We start from the raw sequence: 20,962 nt of genomic DNA on the forward strand, positions 1-20,962 counted from the left end.
TTGCACGAACAGTTTTCGAATAACACGAATACACGAATATTTTTACAAAAACCACGACCTTCGACAAGAAAGACACTCGAATAATTCTCACAGTATAAATGTGCATTCACTTCGTGTAAATTTTATATATTGTTACAAGTTAGAAAACCTTTCAATATCGTAATAAAATATTCCAAATTCGCAGCCAATTACTAACCTGCGTCCGACACGATTTTTGCCTTCCAATAACCCATGGATTGGAACCCATGGCAATTTTCGAAAAACACGAGTTTTGCAAAAGTGTTTTTCCAAATTTTCCGACCAAAATGCGGTATTACACGAAATGTGAAAACGTTAGAAAGTTCTAATTTATCCTCAAAATAAGAGAAGGGCTTCTCGAATCATTGTGGTGTATGGATTATTAATCATTTTTGGTTCCAAGTAGTTACAAATTAACGTCAAAGTTCAAAGAAGTGACGATGTGTGTAGTCTCTCTGCATTATTTATTGTATATTTAAGAAAAGTTCTTTACCTACGACGAAAACTTTAAGTAGGATCGAATTCTATAGACATATTCTAAGACATAGAAATGTCTAAACGACATACAGGGTAAACACTTCAGAACTCTGCCTTTTTTCTCATATATTTCTGTGAACTATGACGTACTTCTCAATCGATTTCAATCAACAGAAATTTCACTGATACAATATTCTAAATTCGCAGCCAATTAGCTCGGTACTACCCGCGACGAATAATGATCGTTCGCCGCGAGTAACACCGATTACCAGGTCTCACCACGTGGAGGTTGCTGCGAGCGGAGACCCGGAGAGAGATAGATGGAATCAAAGTTCCATCGATCTCCCTCGGCGTGCAATACAAACGAAATTACCAAACCAGAAGATGGAAGGAATCAAAGTTCCTTCGATCTGCCGGTTTAGTTCTGCCGAGCGATCACATTGTGGAAAAATGAGGCAAAATTGGGAAAGACGCGACGCGTACCGTGTAGTTGGTCCTACTAGGTCTATCCCGTTTCCCCTCAGTGGGCCCGATTGTCGGGTGAAATGCGCGACGCCTCCACTCCTCCTCAGAGGAGGAGTGCCCCATTTCTCACAACTCCGTGTCAGCACACGCAGACCGTGGACCCGACTGATGAAGCTTTACGTAGAGAGGGTCTTCTCCTGGAGGCTTCCACAGGGACCGGCATGGATACCTGCCCCTGTGTTCACTTCATGTTCTCTCGAGAAGCGCACACACCAGAAGAGACGCAGATAGACCGTTCGGACCACCTGCACGGCCGGTCACTTGCTTATGCAACAAGCAGAGGTGGCCGGACTGTGAGACGAGGAAGCGAGCAAAAGTAAGCTACAGATTCGATAATTGCTCGGCAGATCACATATATTCGTACACGGTGGCCTTAAAACTAACTTATTCTAAACTTAACTAAATATCTTCTTCGTTCTTCGTTCTTCGTTCTTTGTTCTTTGTTCTTTGTTCTTTGTTCTTTGTTCTTCGTTCTTCGTTCTTCTTACCTAAGAGAAACCTAAAGGCAAGGTACGATAGAAAATAAAAACGAAGTTGGTTAGCGATTAAATCAGTCATACAATAACAGGGAAAATAAAGGAAGCAGTGAAAAAAAAATAAACATGGAGAAACAAGTACGAATTAAAATCAGAGAACAAATAAGATAAATTAAACAAAGAAAAAAAATGGAAAAAAAAGGATTAAGAGAGTGGTCGCCAGTACTGGCCATCGCCTATCGACGGTCAGTACCGGTTACCAAGAGGCGCCTCCCCCCCTCCATGTACCTAAAATGAAGAGATCCTTCCACCTCGGAGGCTCCCGCTGGAATGAAATTTTCCTCAACCGACGCCTCCTTATATACCCACCACAAGGTCACCATCGTTACTTCGATTGTCTTTCTTCGATTTAATCGAATATTTCAACGAATTGATGACTTTTAAGCCATTATTTACACTAGAATATTGTTAATAATTGTTTAAACTATAGTCTAACAACGGTTGTCGATCATTCTAATAAATAATCATCAATATATTGAAAAATCTGCAAGGGCAAACGGTTTCAGTGAATGTTTGTTCATTTACGTGATTGTTATTAATATTCACGCAAATTTCGAATATCAGTGTTACAATATGCATCTTGTCTATGCATTATAAATGATCGATTTGTTTATAGAAAGTAATTTTGGTCCAGATTCGAAGTAAAGACACGTTTCTTAAAGTTTCAAAGCATGGAAAGTAATAATTATGTAGCAAATTAATTAATTTAACGTTTGTTCAATTCTTATAATTTACACAATACACGTAAAAATTGCATCCTTTACTTAAAAGCACCGAAAATCAATTAATCAATTTTTTAGATCGAAAAATCATCGCGATGGACACTTGTGTATCGATAATCAATACAGGTGGCCTTGACAGTTGATTCGATCTCTCAACGAAAAATTCATTCGCGAACAAGGAATACTTTAACGAAATGATAATTTACGCCATTTTCTACTGAGAATTTACAATATTATATTACAATATTGAAAAGTTTTCTAACGTGTAAGAATGTATAAAACTTACACGAAATATATTCTCTGCAAAAGTAATTCGAGTATCTTTCTTTCTTTGTCAGATTTACTTCTATTCCCTTTGTGTGATTCCAAATTGCACTGTCCAACAAATTTAAATTTCTCTTGTTCTGCCATCTAATAATCAGTTGACGTTAATTTACAGCTACTTAGAACCAATAACTATTAATAAATTACACATCTCTATATACGAAAAACTTTTCTCCATTTCGAAGATCAATTACAAGTTTCTAACATTGTCATTTTCACGTAATACCACATTCTTGTCAAAAATCCTGACTGTTTACAAAAATTCGTGTTTCTCGAAAACTGGAGGCGATACAGTAATTTCGACTTCAGGGACTATCAGGTACATTGTACTTGTACATTCGTTAAATCGATTAATTGTCAATACATTCTCAAACAATTTCCACTAAATTTATCACGTTGAACGTGCAAACAAATTTGATGAAAAATAAAGTAGACATTGAGAAACATTAACCATCGACCCGGACGTTTAGATCGAATCCGAAATTAAATGTTTAGATCGAGTCCGAAATTAAATGTTTAGATCGAGTCCGAAATTAAATGTTTAGATCGAGTCCGAAATTAAATGTTTAGATCGAGTCCGAAATTAAATGTTTAGATCGAGTCCGAAATTAAATGTTTAGATCGAGTCCGAAATTAAATGTTTAGATCGAGTCCGAAATTAAATGTTTAGATCGAGTCCGAAATTAAATGTTTAGATCGAGTCCGAAATTAAATGTTTAGATCGAGTCCGAAATTAAATGTTTAGATCGAGTACGAAATTAAATGTTTAGATCGAGTCCGAATGTTAAGTTTAAAATAATCGATCGAAGTCACGCAATGATTTTCATGATTTTCATGATTTTCAAGTGTCAGTAATTGAGACATCTACCCTGTTCTCGACTCGAGAACGACTCAAATCAACGAAGCAGCGCGAAAATTTCGCGAAAATTTCGAAACTGCGAACGTAACTACCCTCTGTAAATGTAACGCCACGTCGCGGTAACGGGATCCCGGTTGCTCGTCCCGCGGACGAAATTTTCATGCAAAGCTCGCCCTAAGTAGCTGAAACGCCGGAGAGGATCGAGAAAGAAAGGCGTTTCTCGTTCGCGAGTTTCGCGTTTCCCGGACGTCTCGAGGATGCTCTCGCGCGTCCCAGCTCGCTTAAACTTATCCGCTCCGGGGAAGAATAGCGACAGTAGACGAGAGTGGAATCGTATCGTTCCACGGAATACCGCGTTCGCCTCCTGGTTCGTTTTTTTCGCGTCTTTCCGACGCGTTTCGCATTCCCGTCGTGCTTCGCCTCGGTCGGCGATCGTTCCTCAACGCCGCGACGTTGTTTTATTTTCCTCCCCCGGTCCGCGAGTTACACACGGGGGAGGGAGAAAGTAAAAAATCGAAGGAAAAGGGAAAAAAAGAAAGAAAGGAAATTTCGAAGGAGAAATCGTAGTACGCGTACGTAACTCGAACGATTCGTGTTTTCCCCAGGACGGGGAATTTTATCCCCTCGAGAATTGTTCGAATACTGCGAAACGACGAAAGCACCGCGGTTGAGAGGATTTTAATTTCGGTAAGCAAACGGCCAGCAAGATTTCTATCTCCCTAATTGGACTTTCGCGGTGTAATTGTTGGTCGTTCGCGGCCGAGGCACAGATGTTCCGGAACAACGAGAAAATAGCCACGAAGGTAGCTCTGAAGGGAGATATTCGATAACGATTTTTGATACTAATTTTATTTTTTTATACGATCACTTCACTTGGGAACACTTTTCGGTGGGATTGAAACGGTTTTATTGGGGGAAGTAGCAAGTTTGTGCTTGGAATTGATCTTTTGATACTCGAGATAAGTGTGTGTGAGACACTTTAAGATATATGAAGAATGGACGTTGAAAAACTTTTGTTTTTTGGTTGTTTGATCGTATCTTCTCGAGAGTATTGTTATCGAATTGGCGAGATTCTCCCGATTAAAACAAGACCAAACACGACCGTATTCGGACTACTTTTTCTTTATGTGCTATATTGTAAGTCATTTTTGAGAAACGTTTTTTTTGCGTGTGATTAAAACTAGTACGAATATAGCCGTGTTTGGACTCATCTCTGACGGGACAACCTTAACAATCCATTGGTAATGCTCTCATGAAAATGTAATGATAAATGTAAACCATTTTACTTGTATTTATGGAACAAACTGTGGTGAAGATGATTCGGTATGTTTTATCGAGGGACAAACGCGACATTTTAACGAGGGATCACTGTACTAGGTATGACAATACTTGTGTTAGATAATGTGAAGAAAAAATAATAGTAATAGTAATAATAACGAAATTAATTTCATAATTGATTATTGTCTTATTAAAATATTATTCCTTAATTATTAACTTACTACAAAGTATTATATCAGAGTCTACGCATGTTATATATGTACACATATATATTTTAACTTATATTATTGAGAAACTGAACAATATTATTAATTACAGAGTAATATCTTCCCAACAATATTTAATTTGAAGTATTTCCTAAACTAGTAAGGATTAACAAGAAAGGTTATTAATTTTTGACAGGAAATATTGAGTAACATCGATCAAGGCATTCAAAAATATATGCTTTTATTTAAAAAAAAACGATCTTAACCTCCATATGTCCTTCACTTGTCCACGTCCAAAAAATCTCACTTCATAAAAATCTTTCCCCATTTAATTTTTATTTCAAAATCTGTTACTGTAAATGATACTGTTGACGTAAACTAAGATAATGTCAGATGACTCACTCTGTGTGTATAACTATAGGGTTCATCCCCTCCAAAGGGCTCAGGTGGACGAATTGGGTCCGAAATTTGGTTCGAAATGTTTACAATGAGTCGCTATCTTATGAATTAATTCGATGAGCTCGTACCTCGTGGATCGCGGACACGAGATACACGATCAGAACGGAGACACAATCTATGAGAATTGTCAAACTTCCGTGGATAACGTCGAAGACATCTCTGGGACCTCGTCGGTCGGGTGACATCGTTCGACGCTTTCAGACGATGCCGGAAATCGAGAGGACGTGCCTCGATATCCGTTCTCCTTATCGGTTCTCGGTCTTTCGACTTCTAATTCCGCGAGAACACACCTTGTCTAATATTCACCCCACTCGTGATTCTCGTTCGTCAATGTTTTTTGAAAATTCCCATCGTCGACGTTTCTGCCCTGAGAATAACGCAAAACGGTTTGGAAAAGTTTGAAATAGTGATACACGGGTTAAAATATTTTTAAAAAAGTGATTTCAAAAATTTCAGTAAAAAGAGCTGTTTTGTGCTGTGCCCATAATCGATATAATTTTGGAAAATTGACGAAAAATTCGAATACAAAGCAAATGTGTTATTTTTGGAAAAAAATTTTCGTTTATTTTCAAATTGTAAGCAAACTAAATGATTGAGAGGAGAATGTACAATTTTCCCCATTTTGTATAAGAATCTTCAGTAAATCGATATAATTTTGGAAAATTAACAAAAAATTTGAATACAAAGCAAATGTGTTATTTTTGGAAAAAATTTTTCGTTTACTTTAAAATTGCAAACAAACTAAATGGTTGAGAGGAGAATGTACAATTTTCCCCATTTTGTATAAGAATCTTCAGCAAATCGATATAATTTTGGAAAATTAACAAAAAATTTGAATACAAAGCAAATGTGTTATTTTTGGAAAAAAATTTTCGTTTACTTTAAAATTACAAACAAACTAAATGGTTGAGAGGAGAATGTATAAATTTTCCCATTTTGTATAAGAATCTTCAGTAAATCGTTATAATTTTGAAAAATTAACAAAAAATTTGAATACAAAGCAAATGTGTTATTTTTGGAAAAAATCTTTCGTTTATTTTCAAATTGCAAACAAACTAAATAGTTGAGAGGAAAATGTATAATTTTCCCCATTTTGTATAAGAATCTTCAGTAAATCGCCATAATTTTGGAAAATTAACAAAAAATTTGAATACAAAGCAAATGTGTTATTTTTGAAAAAAATTTTCGTTTACTTTAAAATTGTAAGCAAACTAAATGATCGATAGGAGAGTGGGTAATTTTCCCCAATTTGTGCAAGAATGATAAGTGAAATGTGGTGGAACATCACTGTGAATTCTGGAATGTTCCAAGTGGAATTCCACGTGAATGGGGATCCCTCGAACAATAAATCAAACGAGGATCCATTTCGCCATCGATCAAAGTATGAAACCGTTTATCTTATTCTTCCTCCTTGCGTTTGAACGGACAAATACTACAAATGGGTTAAATCAATTCGCGATTCGGTGCGGAGAGATACTCGCTCGCGGGACGATGTAAGCGAAACGGCGTCGCGAGCGAATGATAAATTTTATGCGTTCTCTCGCGAAACTATGAAGACGAATGCGTTTGTTTGCTTCCTGGACGGCTGAAACTTCCGCCCGCTCCCGCAACGACGCGTAAATAATACTTTTACGTTTTCGCGATCATTCCGTCGTTTCACCGACGTGGAACTCCGTCGACGAAGATTTGAATGCCCCTATCCCGTGCACAAACATCCCCCAATTTTTCGCGGAACTGCGAAAAACAGGGGAAACTTCTGGGACTGGATAGAAACACTCGCTGGAATAACGTTTTCACATCCATCGATGGAACCCGGATAGTTGTTACATAGTACGGAACTTTGTATAAGTTACTTCTTACTATCACGTAATGAAATACTACTCGCTTGGATAACGTTTTCCATCCATTTGTGTGAATTCGAATAGTTATTATACATTGTGGAACTTTGGATAAGTTGCTTTTCGCTAATCTTGCAAGGATGTGAATTAATGCGATCGAGATAAGTTTCGAAATTTGATGGTACAGCGTTGCCTCGGTTATTGATAAAATTCGTTTAATTGGATTCACGGTTAGAATTCATCCCCACTTATTGTTTATTGTTTCTTCCGGTGAAACTTTGTCCCGTTAGAATTCGTTCTGTTCAAGTTTCGACAAAAAAATTCACTAACGGTGCTTCGTGTATTGATAATCGGCAGTTCTGGTTTTCGAACATTATGCGAGACACCACCGGTACCAGGAGACTGGCATTAATCTTTCCAGTGCTGAATTAATCAGCAACGGAGAAAACCTATGTGCTTGTGATCTACGTGAAATTTAAATAAGGAAGCAAACCGTACAGAATCGCTGGTAAAAACCAATAAGTTTGCATACCTGGTATTCTCTTTATCTCGAACATTCAAATTAAAAAGTTAAGTCTAAAGAGATAAGGCCAGGATGTGAAAATCGCTTTTACAAAGACAATAGATGCAAATTGTATTGTACACATACTATTAAAAAATTCTCAAAATGTTCGTTAAAAATCCGAGTGTAAATGCATATAAAAAAAAAATATTTCTTACCTACCGAAGGTAAAAGTCGAACTTCGTACCTCTGATACAGCTATCAGAAATTTTACCATAACTACCATGACTATTGCACATTATAACGTTTACCTAAATTGGTAATGAAGAGAAAATTTTGAAATTTGCAACTCATTTTCACAAATATTATAGACAATTTTGGAATGCCAGACGTTATTAATTTGTATTTATCGTCTTCCCAAAAATGATTTCCAAATTCTAGTTCTCTTCTTGATGGAGTCTTTGCTCGAGGCTCTTAACGATTATAGAAACCCAATGTAAAAAAAAAAACACAACCGTAATGAAAAATTTGCGCGAGACGTTCGTCGAGAAAGTCCCGAAATAAGCCCCAGTCGCGTCGGTTTGGAGTCATCCGGTCGGCGCGTATCTCTGAGTCTCGTCGCTTTCTCGTTGCAGACACGCATTGGCTGGTTCTCATCTGCGTTCTCATGGCGACGACGGTGCTTTCCTGCCGGCAGAGCGAGTTCCAGTGTGGCAACGGTCGCTGCGTCGCCCTGAACGACGTGTGCAACGTCGTCGACGACTGCGGCGACGGTACCGACGAGCCACGCCAGTGCTCACGTGAGTAGAACTTTTCCATTCTCCGGGTAGCCCCGGTAATTCCGTCTAAAGGGCCATTCAGAGTTTCGATCGACTTTGTTGAAACGCGAGACGGTCGCCCCACCCTCCAAACCACCATCGCCGCCACCACCATCCACCCCGCCCCCCGCCCCCCACGCCGTGTCCCTGTTGCTCGTGCATCACTGCAAACCCGGGGACGCGGTTACGACTTTTGTTTCCCGACGCTTTTTATTTCCGGTGGCAGGTTCACGAGCTCGCTCGCATGTCTCGTCGCGATTCGTGCTAAACGCTGCGCAGACGACGCGACCAAATTAAGTTAGTCGCGGATCGGGCTTTACTTTGCCCTGCACGGTGGAACCAACGCGGTGAATAGGGGAGCATTGTTTGATCCAACGGAACTTGGACTAATTGTCCCGTGTCTTCTCGCGCAGCAGAATTGACTTTTCCTATTATCGTGAGCGAGATTCCACTCGGTTCGCGGGCCACGGATAGGCGGAATCAGATTCTGAATCCCGCGCGTGTAATCCCAACCGTGATGTTCCGTCTACACGCGAGACTTCGTACCTATTTGTTAATAACCTCCGTTTCTCTACGAATGACAAAAAAAAAAAGTATTTATTTCGCACCGAAATTTCTCAAATGACTGTTTCCATTATCCTGGAAAAATGTAGTAACGATCAACCTCTAAAAACACAAGGAGGAAACACTTAATTAATAAGTCTCGTTCCGTCGAAACGATTTCCCGGACACACCGGTATCGTCTAATTTTCTATATATAAATTCATTTGCGTAACACTGCTCCTACGAGTCGAAACGTTACAAGCGAGTGGACGATTCCCATTTATCCCGTGTCGTTTGAGCTTGTAGGTACAGCACCTACATCTCGTGCGGCTGAGATAGTAGGGGCGTCGAGTAATCCTACCACTGTATAGATATTTTGGCCTTGATCCTACACCCCTATGACACTGTTCTCTCCTGTGCCCCGCCTCACTAAGGAGAGGATAGGAACGTGGCACGCAGAAACACTGCGCTTCTCTCTCCTACCCGGCGCGGGACTTCTCCCTTGTACGCGCCGCGATACGGGACTTCCCCCTCCTACGCGGCATGGGACTTCTTCCTCCTACGCGCCACCCACGGTAGAAACCCCTCCTACGCGCCACCCACGGTAGAAGCCCCTCCTACGCGCCACCCACGGTAGAAGCCCCTCCTACGCGACGCGGGAATTCTCCCTCCTACGCGCCGCGTCGCGGGACTTTCCCTTTCTACGCATCACCTCGCCACGGTAGAAGCCCCTCCCACTACACTTCCTTCTTCTGCGCGCTGCGTCACGGGACTTTCCCTTTCTACGCGTCACCTCGCCACGGTAGAAGCTCCTCCCACTACACTTCCTTCTCCTACGCGCCGCAATACGGGACTTCCCCCTCCTACGCGGCGCGGGACTGATCCCTCTACGCACCGCGTCACGGGACTTACCCCTCCTACGCGCCACTTCACCACGGAAGAAGCCCCTCCCACTACTCTTCCCCCTTCTACGTGCCACCTTGCTACCGCGCTAGTCTCTTCTACGAACCACGTCACACGACTTCCCCTTCCTACATGTGTCACGTCACGTTTCTATCTACTACGCCCCGCATTAGGACATTTGCCCCTCCTACACGCCACTATATTACATTTCCCTCTCCTACGCGCTGTGCCACAGAACTTTTCCAACGCACATTCTATCGCCATGCTAATCTATCCTACGTGATACGTCACATGAACGTTCCCCCTTCCTAGACACCGTCACGTGACGTTTCTTTCTCCTGCGCACCCCTTCGCCGTGCTTCTCTCTCCATAGAACTAAACGCTGAACACCGCATTGGACCTCTCGCGTGTCTGCTTCCCCTTTTAATTGTCCCTCTCCCTTCGTTCTCAATACACTTACAACATCTACTTACGCTGCCAGAGAAATCGCATGACGCCAAAGAGACAACCACGATAACTATTCCCTCGTAAAGAAGCTCACAATATAAATAACGCGTTCAGACAGGAGTAAAGGAAGCCCAGAGGTCCGACGAACCCTCGTTTTGACCACGCTGCCTTAGCTTCTCAAAGAATATAAAATGTGACGTCGAGAGTATTACTGAAGCATTATTACATCAAGAAGCATACCATCCTTAAGTACTTCTAGGTAACGAACCGGGTCATCTTCACCACCCGAAACAACTTCAGCTATCTCCACGTTGCACATACTTGTGTATTCCGTATACAAATTCGTGCATAAGACGTGCAATAATTATCCAACCTAAACATCAGCTATACTCCATTAATTTGGAATACAGCGTATCCCCCGACATCGGTATCTATCGCGTTCGAACTTACAAGCGACTCGATTCTTTCTACCCTTTTCCTAAGTTACTGGCGAACGACTAGCGGCTCGACGGGTACAACCTCGGACTTTTATCCACGAAACAATAATTAGTCGCAGTCCTCGTTGTTCACGGCACGTCGAGAAGCAAGAATAGCCTTCGGGGCAGACGCAATCGCGTCCCTTGTGACCCGTTCCACCAGGGGGTCGCGAAGAGGGGGGACCACGAACATTTCGGTCGGCTCATTGTCAACCAGTCTGAATGCCGTACCCGATCCTCTCATTGTTCCTGCGGAGCCACGATCGAACTGTTTGAAAGCTTACTCGTAACGCGACTGTCTCGTGATTGCCGCGCGGCCAACAGGCTTTCTACTTCGTTAGAGTCCTTTCTGTTATCTTCCTTCCTTTATTTCTCCGTTTTATTTTGTTTATCCGCCCCCCCCCCCCCACTACGGCTCTCGACCCTTAGCCAGCTGCAATTAATTCTCGAAAACGCGGTCTCCTACCCCTCCATCGTTTTATACACGATCCATGACGGAATCGTTCCGTACGGAAAAGACAGAGGATGTTTCCCTTGCGCGGACGAGCCTGCTATCGACAGACCGTGATAAAATGGGGCAGTTCACCCCAGGGGGAGAAATCCGCGGGCAAAAACCAGGTCTTGATCCTCGTGCCTCGTTCCTTCTCGATCCTCTAATTTTCGTGATTTATACCAGTCGGAACAATTCTTTAGTGAACGTCAAGAGGGCGAGATTTATCATGGCTCTCCCGTCGATCATTCCTAGAACCACTCCAAAGGAATTTCGGTCATTGAAAGGAGAGTTCGGATCAACGATCGATTCTACCCCCAGGAGGGTTCGTATGCGAGGGTTGATAGTAACGAACCACGTCGATGAGTAAGATGAACAATATAATTCGTGAACAGAGAAATTAGGTTGTACGGTGACACAATGGTCTACTTATCTCACGCACGCTTCTACTGAGAACACCCTCTTCTCAGAAGTAATATTTTATCACTCTGTTGATCGTGACAGAACGTCATCGAAACTTAAAACTTACGAGTGATATTCTATCACTCTGTTGATCGTGACAGGATGTGATCGAAACTTAAATCACAGGGTAAAGTGTATTTACCTAGCCTGTGTTCAAGCAGTCGAATTCGCGTCTCATTGAGAATTAGTCTGGCGAATTGCCTACGTTAAACAGTCCGTGTAACCGGCTCCATCTTGCGCGAAATTCAAACAGGCGAACCGAACACGTGGAACTCGAACGTGTACCAGAAGGTAAGGGGTTTAAACGACGGAGGTGATAGGTTTCCCTAGCGTGTTTTACGTATCCCAGAAACGTCGTGTACGGGCCGGTTGCCTATTTCGAGCGTTATGCTACACAGAACGGGGCAGAGGAGAGGGCTACGCTCGGTTTCTTAGGGTGTCTCCACGAACCGTGAATTTTACTCGAGGGTCTACTTCGTTTAATCCTCCCCGACCACGAGTCGCGAATATTAAGCCTCTAAGCTCAACGTTTATAATCGCGTGACATTTTCTACGGTTACCACGGAGAGACAGTTAGAGGGTTACACCGGGGACAATATGGAGAAACCAGAAGGGGCAAGAGGTGTCATCTTTGAAACATTTCCTTGTGGATACGTCAGGAAGGCTATCGAGATGAACTGGTTACGTTTGACACCGAAGATGTACACGTCTGTTCACAAATATTGGGATATCCTGTAGGTTAGGTAAAGAAAGAGGTGAAAAACCGTTTTAAGATAAAGATGGTTCTCACTGTAGTCGTTATATTTTAATTCATGATACGACTTTTTCAAGGTAACATGTATGATCTGGATTTAACTCAGATAAAACTGTGAGACATGTATAACCAAGACGTAACCTAGACAGAAGTATAAGATATGTGTAACCTAGACCTAACCTAAACAAAATTGTGACATGCATAACCTAGACCTAACCTAGACAAAACTATGACATGCATAACCTAGACCTAACATAGACAAAACTATAACTTAGAGTGACCTAACCTAGACAAAACTATAATACATAGATGAAATAGACTTATCCAGACAAAATTATAAGACATGTATAACCTAGACCTAACGCAGACAAGACTATGATATGTATAACCTTAAACCTAATCCAGACAAGACTATGATATGTATAACCTTAAACCTAATCCAGACAAGACTATGATATGTATAACCTTAAACCTAATCCAGACAAGACTATGATATGTATAACCTTAAACCTAACCTAGACAGAACTATAACACATACATAACCTAAACCTAACCTAGACAGAACTATAACACATACATAACGTAAACCTAACCTAGACAGAACTATAACACATACATAACCTAAACCTAACCTAGACAGAACTATAACCCACATATAAAGTAGACCCAACTCAGGCAAAACTATAAAACATTGTCAATTTTTGTGAATATCATGAACATAAATATATAATTTTTTAGAATTGCTATTGTTTCATGAAAAAAGTTTTTTTTTCCATTGCAATACCTATTTCTTTTACAATGTAAAATATCAAACAGGTGAATATTTCTTCAAATCCTTGGATAAGTTTATAACAAGTACTTTTGACACGTGTTTTAATACGTTTGTATGGAGAACGCTTTAAAAGTTGTATCGAGAAAAATATAGGGACAGGTGGATCACAATGTTTGTAGAAACGTCAGAAAATCCAATATTTTAAAAGCAATAAATATTACATTTGTAAATTTATATAGCGAATTATCTTTCTTAGAACACGTGCACTTATTGTAACACAATATTCTTATAAATAGTCGAGGGAAGGAGAAGACAAAATTTTGAAAAATAGAAAAATAGAAAAATATTTGAACGTTGGATTTATCCGACCGAGCCATTTTATCGTTTATTCTAGATGTTCAGTGTAGTGGGTGGGGAGTGGGGGAAATGCCGATCAATTCAGAAATCACGAATGCTGCTTTGTTTGAAACCATTTTGTTTGGTGCTCTATTCTAGTTCCAATCAAGTGAACTAGCGTGGAACGATTCGCCATTGTAAGCTAAAGCGTTAAACCAATACACGCGTATGTATGTTTTTAAGCTTCACATTGTAATTCCTTTAACTAAATAAAAAGTTTTGTTTTATTATTTCTCTACCGGCTTTTCTGCATTACAAAAAGGCAGTTTCAGTCTCTATGTCCTACACCGTTTGTACTACTTCAGTGGGATAGTTTTCGTGCAGTTGAGGTTATCTGCGCAATGTTCCCGCCGGGTAATGTCGGTTAGAAGCAATAGGCAAATGGTGGCGGAGTGACCGGTGTTTTATTTCTCTGTTAGAAATTTTTTCGACACGAGACGTGAGATTGGAGCAAAGCAACATTCCGAAATTTTAATTGCGACTCCACAGAAAGAAAAAGTAAAAGGTGAGAACGAACCAAAGAGAGAAACCAATTTGCCTAGACCTGGTAATTTTACAATTAGAACGAAATGAAATTGCAGAAGGCATTTATTTATATTGTGCTGATGTTGAGAACATACAGTGATGTTAAAAACAAAAAGAAATACTATTTTGTTTTTATCATTTAAAAAATATGATCATAGCTCAATTTTTGCTTTTTCTTTTATTTATTTATTTTTCGAGTATACATTTATATACCGGGTGTTTCACGCAATCGACTAAAGCAATATTCTTAAAACATCTTAAAATGGGTTCTACATTTTTTTATTACTTTTGACTGTACATTTTTTCAAAATGAAACTATATAATTCTTTTTGCAGAAATCTATTTCTTGGGTTACAAGTATTGAGGTTAGATCAGTGTCCCCCAATTTTTTTCAAATCAACGACACACTTTGAGTTTCACAAGATTCCCACGATATGCAATAACTTTTAAAATAAAAATATAAAAAATTGCCCCAATTGTAATACACAATCATATATTTCTATTGAATTGTTCGGAAAGTCAATTCATTTTCCAAAATGGAGAATATATAATTGAATAAAATGTTTATACACTCTGAAAAAATCGTGTTTCATTTTCACCAAAAAAAAAAAACTAAATGACTTTCCGAACAACCCAATATTCACAACGAAAGAAATATTCTTATAAATCAAATGCAATTGAGCCATAGTTAAAAAAGGTTAATTATTTATCGAACGAAAATTACCAAAAATGCGAGATTCTAAAAATATAAAATATTTTCACATCAGAGGCATACTTGCCACACAGAGGTGTGCTGACGTGAGAAACACTGGGTTAGCTCACCGAGAAGTAAGAAACCACCAGTTCTTCGTCAGTCACGATCGAAGACGACAATAAGATACCAACGTTGAGAAATTCACTCGAACAAGTTTTTCTTCTTCCAGTCTCAAATTTTCCACCGTACATTTCACTCTCGAGTAACGTTTTCCGAACGTAATACCCTCCTTCATCCTTTACGAGCACGTATGCAGACGTTCCCATAAAATCGAATATAAATATTTCCTTAAAAAACCAAGGCTACGTGAGCATTCCCACACTCGACCAATAAGAACCTCTTACGCCTTTGATTTCGCGAAAAAGGTATCAAACTTCAACGAGATAGCGAGTTTCCCGTAATTTTATTTATAGATAGCTTTCCAACCACGAGAACGTGTTTCCTATTTAAAGTTTCTTATACGAAGCTGTCGGTCGTTACTTCTTACGTTCGTGTTCCATGAACCGTCAAAGATGGCCGACAAAACACGCGAATATTTTTTCAACGAAACTGGACGAAACGAGAAACAATATTTTCGAATATCTTCGAAGTTGCAAAAGTGTTCTGAAGGGGTTGCAACATTTCATTAAAGGGGTTGCAACGTTTGGAGACACCCTCTTGTGAAAGAAATTCGATAAATGTTCAGAGTGATACTGGTTAGCATAGAACGTGATATATTTAAATATAAAAGTGAATAATGTTTGTATGGAATTATTGTGTGAGTTACTAGCTTTAAGTTTATTTTATGACAATGAGTGTAGTGTGATCTAGATGTTTTTTTACACGATATAGTTGAAGAGAATCAGAGTGAGTTAAAAGAGAGAACATATGTGTATTATAAAGGGTGTCCCAATCATCACCGGTCGATTTACTTTTTGAATAAAACTCAAACTGTCCAAGCAATCTCGATATTATTAATTTCATTTGAAAGTAGAAACTTTGGAGTTACCAATGGAATAAGACATCTCCCAAATAACCATCTCGACTACATTCACAGTCCACCGATCTCCCAAAATGATTCGAAGTTTCCGCGCGAACACGTGAATTTTCGCCAAAATCGCCCAAAATCAATTTCACCAATGACACGTTCAATGTCGTCATTCGTCACTGGAATCGTCTCCGGATCGTCGACGGGAACCTTACCCTCGAACCCAATGAAGAAAAAGGTATCCGAAAAGCATGAAAATCGCGTATTAAAAATGGCGCGAAATTCGAATCGGGCGACGACGATCGGGACAAGTTGCACTCCGAATGGAAAGGTGGGTCTCGAGCTCGGTAAAGGAAACGAGCGTTTTCTCCAGTAACGATAAAGAGCTTGATAAACCGGAATAATATATCACAGTCGCGAAGCAGTTGGAGATCCAGGCACCGTAATTATTTCGCAATGAAGTACTCCGCTGATCAACGTCCCGATGGCTTTCGGTGTAAATACATCGTCGTTAAATTATACCGAGCGACGCGTTTCGCGATATAATAATTATAATGAGAGCGGCGAGAACGCGGGCGAAAGGTTCGGCTCGAGCACGCTGGATGACGATAAATCATCGCTATCGCGAAGAAATTTACAAGAGAACGAACGCAGTCACGGCCGCAAATAAATCTGGCCGGCGTTTAGCCACGGAGCCGCGTACACGCATCCGTGTATAAACGAGGCTCGTAACTTAGGTTAATTACGGGCGTGCGGGAGCACGTCCCGCGATTATGGGCCACCGTTCTGTAACCGAAAACCAAAGCGAATGGCCCGACAAAAGCGGATCGAGAAGATACGTTTCACCTTCCGTTCGACTATTCGAGATTTCATTTTTACGAGGGGGGAAAGAACAGTCGATGTTCGAGAATTTTTTTTTACGGTACCGGAATGTTTGGAATAAATGTTGGATAGATGTAAAAATAGTGCACAGTTTGAACCATATTTCTGCCAATTTTCGTGGAAAAATATCATCGCGTTCGGAAAGTATGCGTGTTGTAAATCTTCTTGTATCGGGCTGTCTGGAATTTTTTGGTGGAATGGTGGGGGTGGATTCTTTTGGAGCTAATGGTCAGAATTGAATAGAAATTGAATTTTTTTTAAGTAGGTGAGGATTGGTATTGTTACACGTGAGAGTAGTTTTGTATGTTGATTTGTTCAAGAATGATAAGGTTTTTAAAAAAGAATTTTGAATTTGGGGACACGAGATCGAGAATTTTTGAGGTTCTGAAGATCAAATACATGAATGTAACAATAGTTTTAATATCAATATACAGTTGATGATAATATGTTAAAACATTATTTGCAAAATATGAAACTTTAAAGAATGTACAGAAAAAGATCAATTTTTTGTAACCGAAATAGTGTCCCCGCTTAAATAATTTATACATCAAGCAAAGCACCTGTTACCAACTGAGTACATTGAAAAATATCAGTGACACACAAAACATAACATAAAACAAAAATAACTTTTACAAACACATGTTTCTGTAGTTTTTTATTATTTCATTTAAAAATACAATTAATATACTTCCCCAGTCTCGTATATAAAAACCAAAATCCCTCAAATCAAAATTGACAACAAAAAATTGACCACCAATCAAAAACAATTAAAAATGAACAAGTTACATTTTTCAAACTCTTCGATCTTTCAGTGATCACCCTGTAGAGAAACATCATCATTCAAATTTAAAATACAATAATTAGGTACAAAAATACTCAGCTTGAATCTGCTCCTAGATTTCAAGGTCACCAATTCTTGTTCCATGTACCTTAAACCGAACATTCCCCCAGTAACGATCCACGTTTATGTAACTTTAATAACGATCCACGTTTACGTGACTTCGATGACCATAATCGCTCCAAGGGTCGTTAAAAACCGCGCGGGGTGAACTTACGTGGCGACATCGTGCAACAAAGCGGGGTGAACCGAGCGTTTTCATGTCGGAGAGTTCGTCACTTGAACGCGTCTGTAATCAGTCTATCACCGATCTCGAAAGAATCTATTTCACGCGACACCCTCCAGTTACGTGGCGATTGATTCGTCTCGAGTCTCGGCCGAACGAGCGAGTGAAACGCCGCACGAAGATCGTTCCCTCGTACGAGAGAAACTCGTAGCTGACTCAGTGGCTCGTCCCGATCCCCTATTTTTATACCGCGATCGTAATTCAGCGAGCGAGTCGTAAAACGTTCCGCACTACCCGATTCAGATGTTACGTTGCACCGTTTTTATTACTTAATGCCCCGGAAGACAGGGGTTGGCGAACCTGGACCTAGCTTGGTGGGAGTGGGAGGGGAAGTTAAAGCGCTCGGGGGTTCCCGCGCGCGCGCTACGGGAAGCGACTGATAAAACAGTGAACCCAATGGGACACTCGCCGTATCCGATAAACCCATAGCCGGTAACCGTCCGCGTGAAACAGTTGGCCGGGATTGGACGTAGAACGTCGACTTCCGGTTCGACCGGTGCGGGGTCGGGACAACGTCCAGGGCATCCATGGGGATTGATTCGCGTCACGTGTCCGTAAAACCATCGACGGATGGTTTTATTCGCGAAACGGAACGAAAGAAAACCGTGAAACGGAAGGGGAGAAAGGAAAAGTCGATGGGGAAATTATTGCACGGGCGTGTGGCTTGTGGCGTTACGCGAGGCGGGGATGCGGTGAATCTAGATGGCGCTGACGGTTGCGACGACGTAGCGAGGTTCACTGGTACGAATTTATGAGAAGCGTAGGGAATTCGAGGAGATTTAATATTCGCGCGATTCGATGAGTTGAGGGGAAGATTGCACGGGATGAATTTGTGGTCTGTGTGAGTCTCGAACGTGTGTAATATGGATGTGCAACAAGAGGGTAGCTTTGTGATCGAGAACACTCTTTGGAGAATTTATTCGGGATAAGCTACTGTCGTTAATTATTGTTTAGATTTTCGAAGTAATGATTGTCTAGAGGCTTTGAGGAAAGTTGGAGGATTAGAAAATATAGCAGGTGATGAACATGGCTTGTGTGAGTCTTGAATGTGAGTAATATGGATGTTCAACAAGAGTGGAGGTAGCTTTGTGATCGTGAACACTCTTGTTAATTACTGTTCAGGATTTTGAAATAGTGATTATCTAGAAGCTTTGAGGAAAGTTGGAGGATTAGAAAATATAGCAGGTGATGAACATGGCTTGTGTGAGTCTTGAACGTGAGTAATATGGATGTTCAACAAGAGTGGTGGTAGCTTTGTGATCGTGAACGCTCTTTGGAGAAAAACTATTGTTAATTACTGTTCAGGATTTTGAAATAGTGATTATCTAGAAGCTTTGAGGAAAGTTGGAGAATCAGAAAATATAGCAAGTGATGAACATGGCCTGTGTGAGTCTTGAACGTGAGTAATATGGATGTTCAACAAGAGTGGAGGTAGCTTTGTGATCGTGAACACTCTTTGGAGAAAAACTATTGTTAATTATAGGATTTTGAAATAGTGATTATCTAGAAGCTTGGAGAAAAGGTGAAGAGCCAGAGAAAACAGAACGTGATGAACATGTTCTGTGTAAATATTGTACATGAGTAATATGGATGTCCCCTATAAGAAGGGGTAGCTTTGTGATCGTGAACACTCCTCAATATTTACACAGAACATGCTCATCACCTGTTATCTTCTCTGATCCTCCAACTTTTCTCGAAGCCTCTAAACAGTCACTACTTCGTAATTCTAAACAATAATTAATGACAATAGTTTTTCTCCAAAGAGTGTTTACGACCACAAAGCTACCTCCTCTCTTGTTGAACATCCATATTACTCACGTTCAATATTCACATAGGGCATGTTTATTTCGTGTTATCTTTTCTGACCCTCAAACTTTCCTCGAAACCTCTAAATAATCATTACTTCGAAATCCTAAACAATAATTAACGATAGTAGTCTTTCTCCAAAGAGTGTTCACGATCACAAAGCTACCTCTCTTGTTGAACATCCAGAATTTATTCAGTAGAAACTATTCTCGTTAATCATTCAAACGTTAATCATTTCGAAGTAGTGATCTACTGTCATTATTGCTTAAAATATTGCCCAATAGTTTATCTTCGTGATCCAAACTCGACGATAGGTAAACCATAGAGATTCTTCGTCTCGATTGTACAGATGCAATTCACGTGCCAGAACGATGTCACATAGAAATACTTAACACTCGTTTCAGTTCCCCGAGTCTACCACGGCCCGAAGTCGCAGTTCTCTTGTTCGCAGTTCTCTTATTCGCAGTTCTCTTGTTCGCAGTTCGGAACTTTCGAAATGAAAGTGCCTGGAAATCCCGTAAAGAACGGAGTAACTCGTGACGTAAATCCTGTTCTTCTTAAGGGAACATTCCAGTTCAAAGGGTCAAGAATTACGGATTGTTCGAGAATCTTTCCAGAGGATTCAAGAGAAGATATAAACGTGAAACTTTCCAGGTGCGTTTACACAAGATCCGAGTAACATTGTCCATTTTTTATACCCGCAACTTTCTAACGAACAAACTGAGCCAAAAACACTATTTTAGGAGAACGAACGAAAATACCCTCTTAATAGAAATATCTTCTTCAAGATCGTCAATATCCGCAATTCTTTCGAACAACGTTAGGATAATTGCTTGTTCTACGGGTTCTACAAGCTGAGGAATATTAATGAGTACCTTGTTGCTATGCAAATTAGAACGAGCGCAGCAGCCCGTCCACTTTAAAGAAGGACTCGGCAAGGTTCTCCATTTTTCATCCGGTAGATCGTAGAATTATGAATTTTCTTCGGTTCTCTGCTCGGTGTTTTCTCTTCTTTTTATTAAATTCCCTGATTTATTTTTATCCAGAGGGGAAATCGGTGGGTGTCGGAGTATGGGGTGGGGGCTTGAAGCTCGAAAAC

General features: G+C 40.4%; 1 protein-coding gene across 1 annotated transcript in view; it reads left to right on the forward strand.

Moving 5' to 3' along the window:
• Positions 1-20,962, forward strand: part of LOC143147052 (uncharacterized) — a 194,606-nt gene that overhangs the window by 105,251 nt on the left and 68,393 nt on the right. The window contains exon 2 of the mRNA XM_076311913.1: positions 8,380-8,544. Within this exon, the coding sequence (XP_076168028.1) occupies positions 8,380-8,544 (165 nt within the window). The remainder of the gene's footprint in view (positions 1-8,379; positions 8,545-20,962) is intronic.

Source organism: Ptiloglossa arizonensis, chromosome 5 (genome assembly GCF_051014685.1).
Source record: "Ptiloglossa arizonensis isolate GNS036 chromosome 5, iyPtiAriz1_principal, whole genome shotgun sequence".
Classification (NCBI taxonomy): Eukaryota; Metazoa; Arthropoda; class Insecta; order Hymenoptera; family Colletidae; genus Ptiloglossa; species Ptiloglossa arizonensis.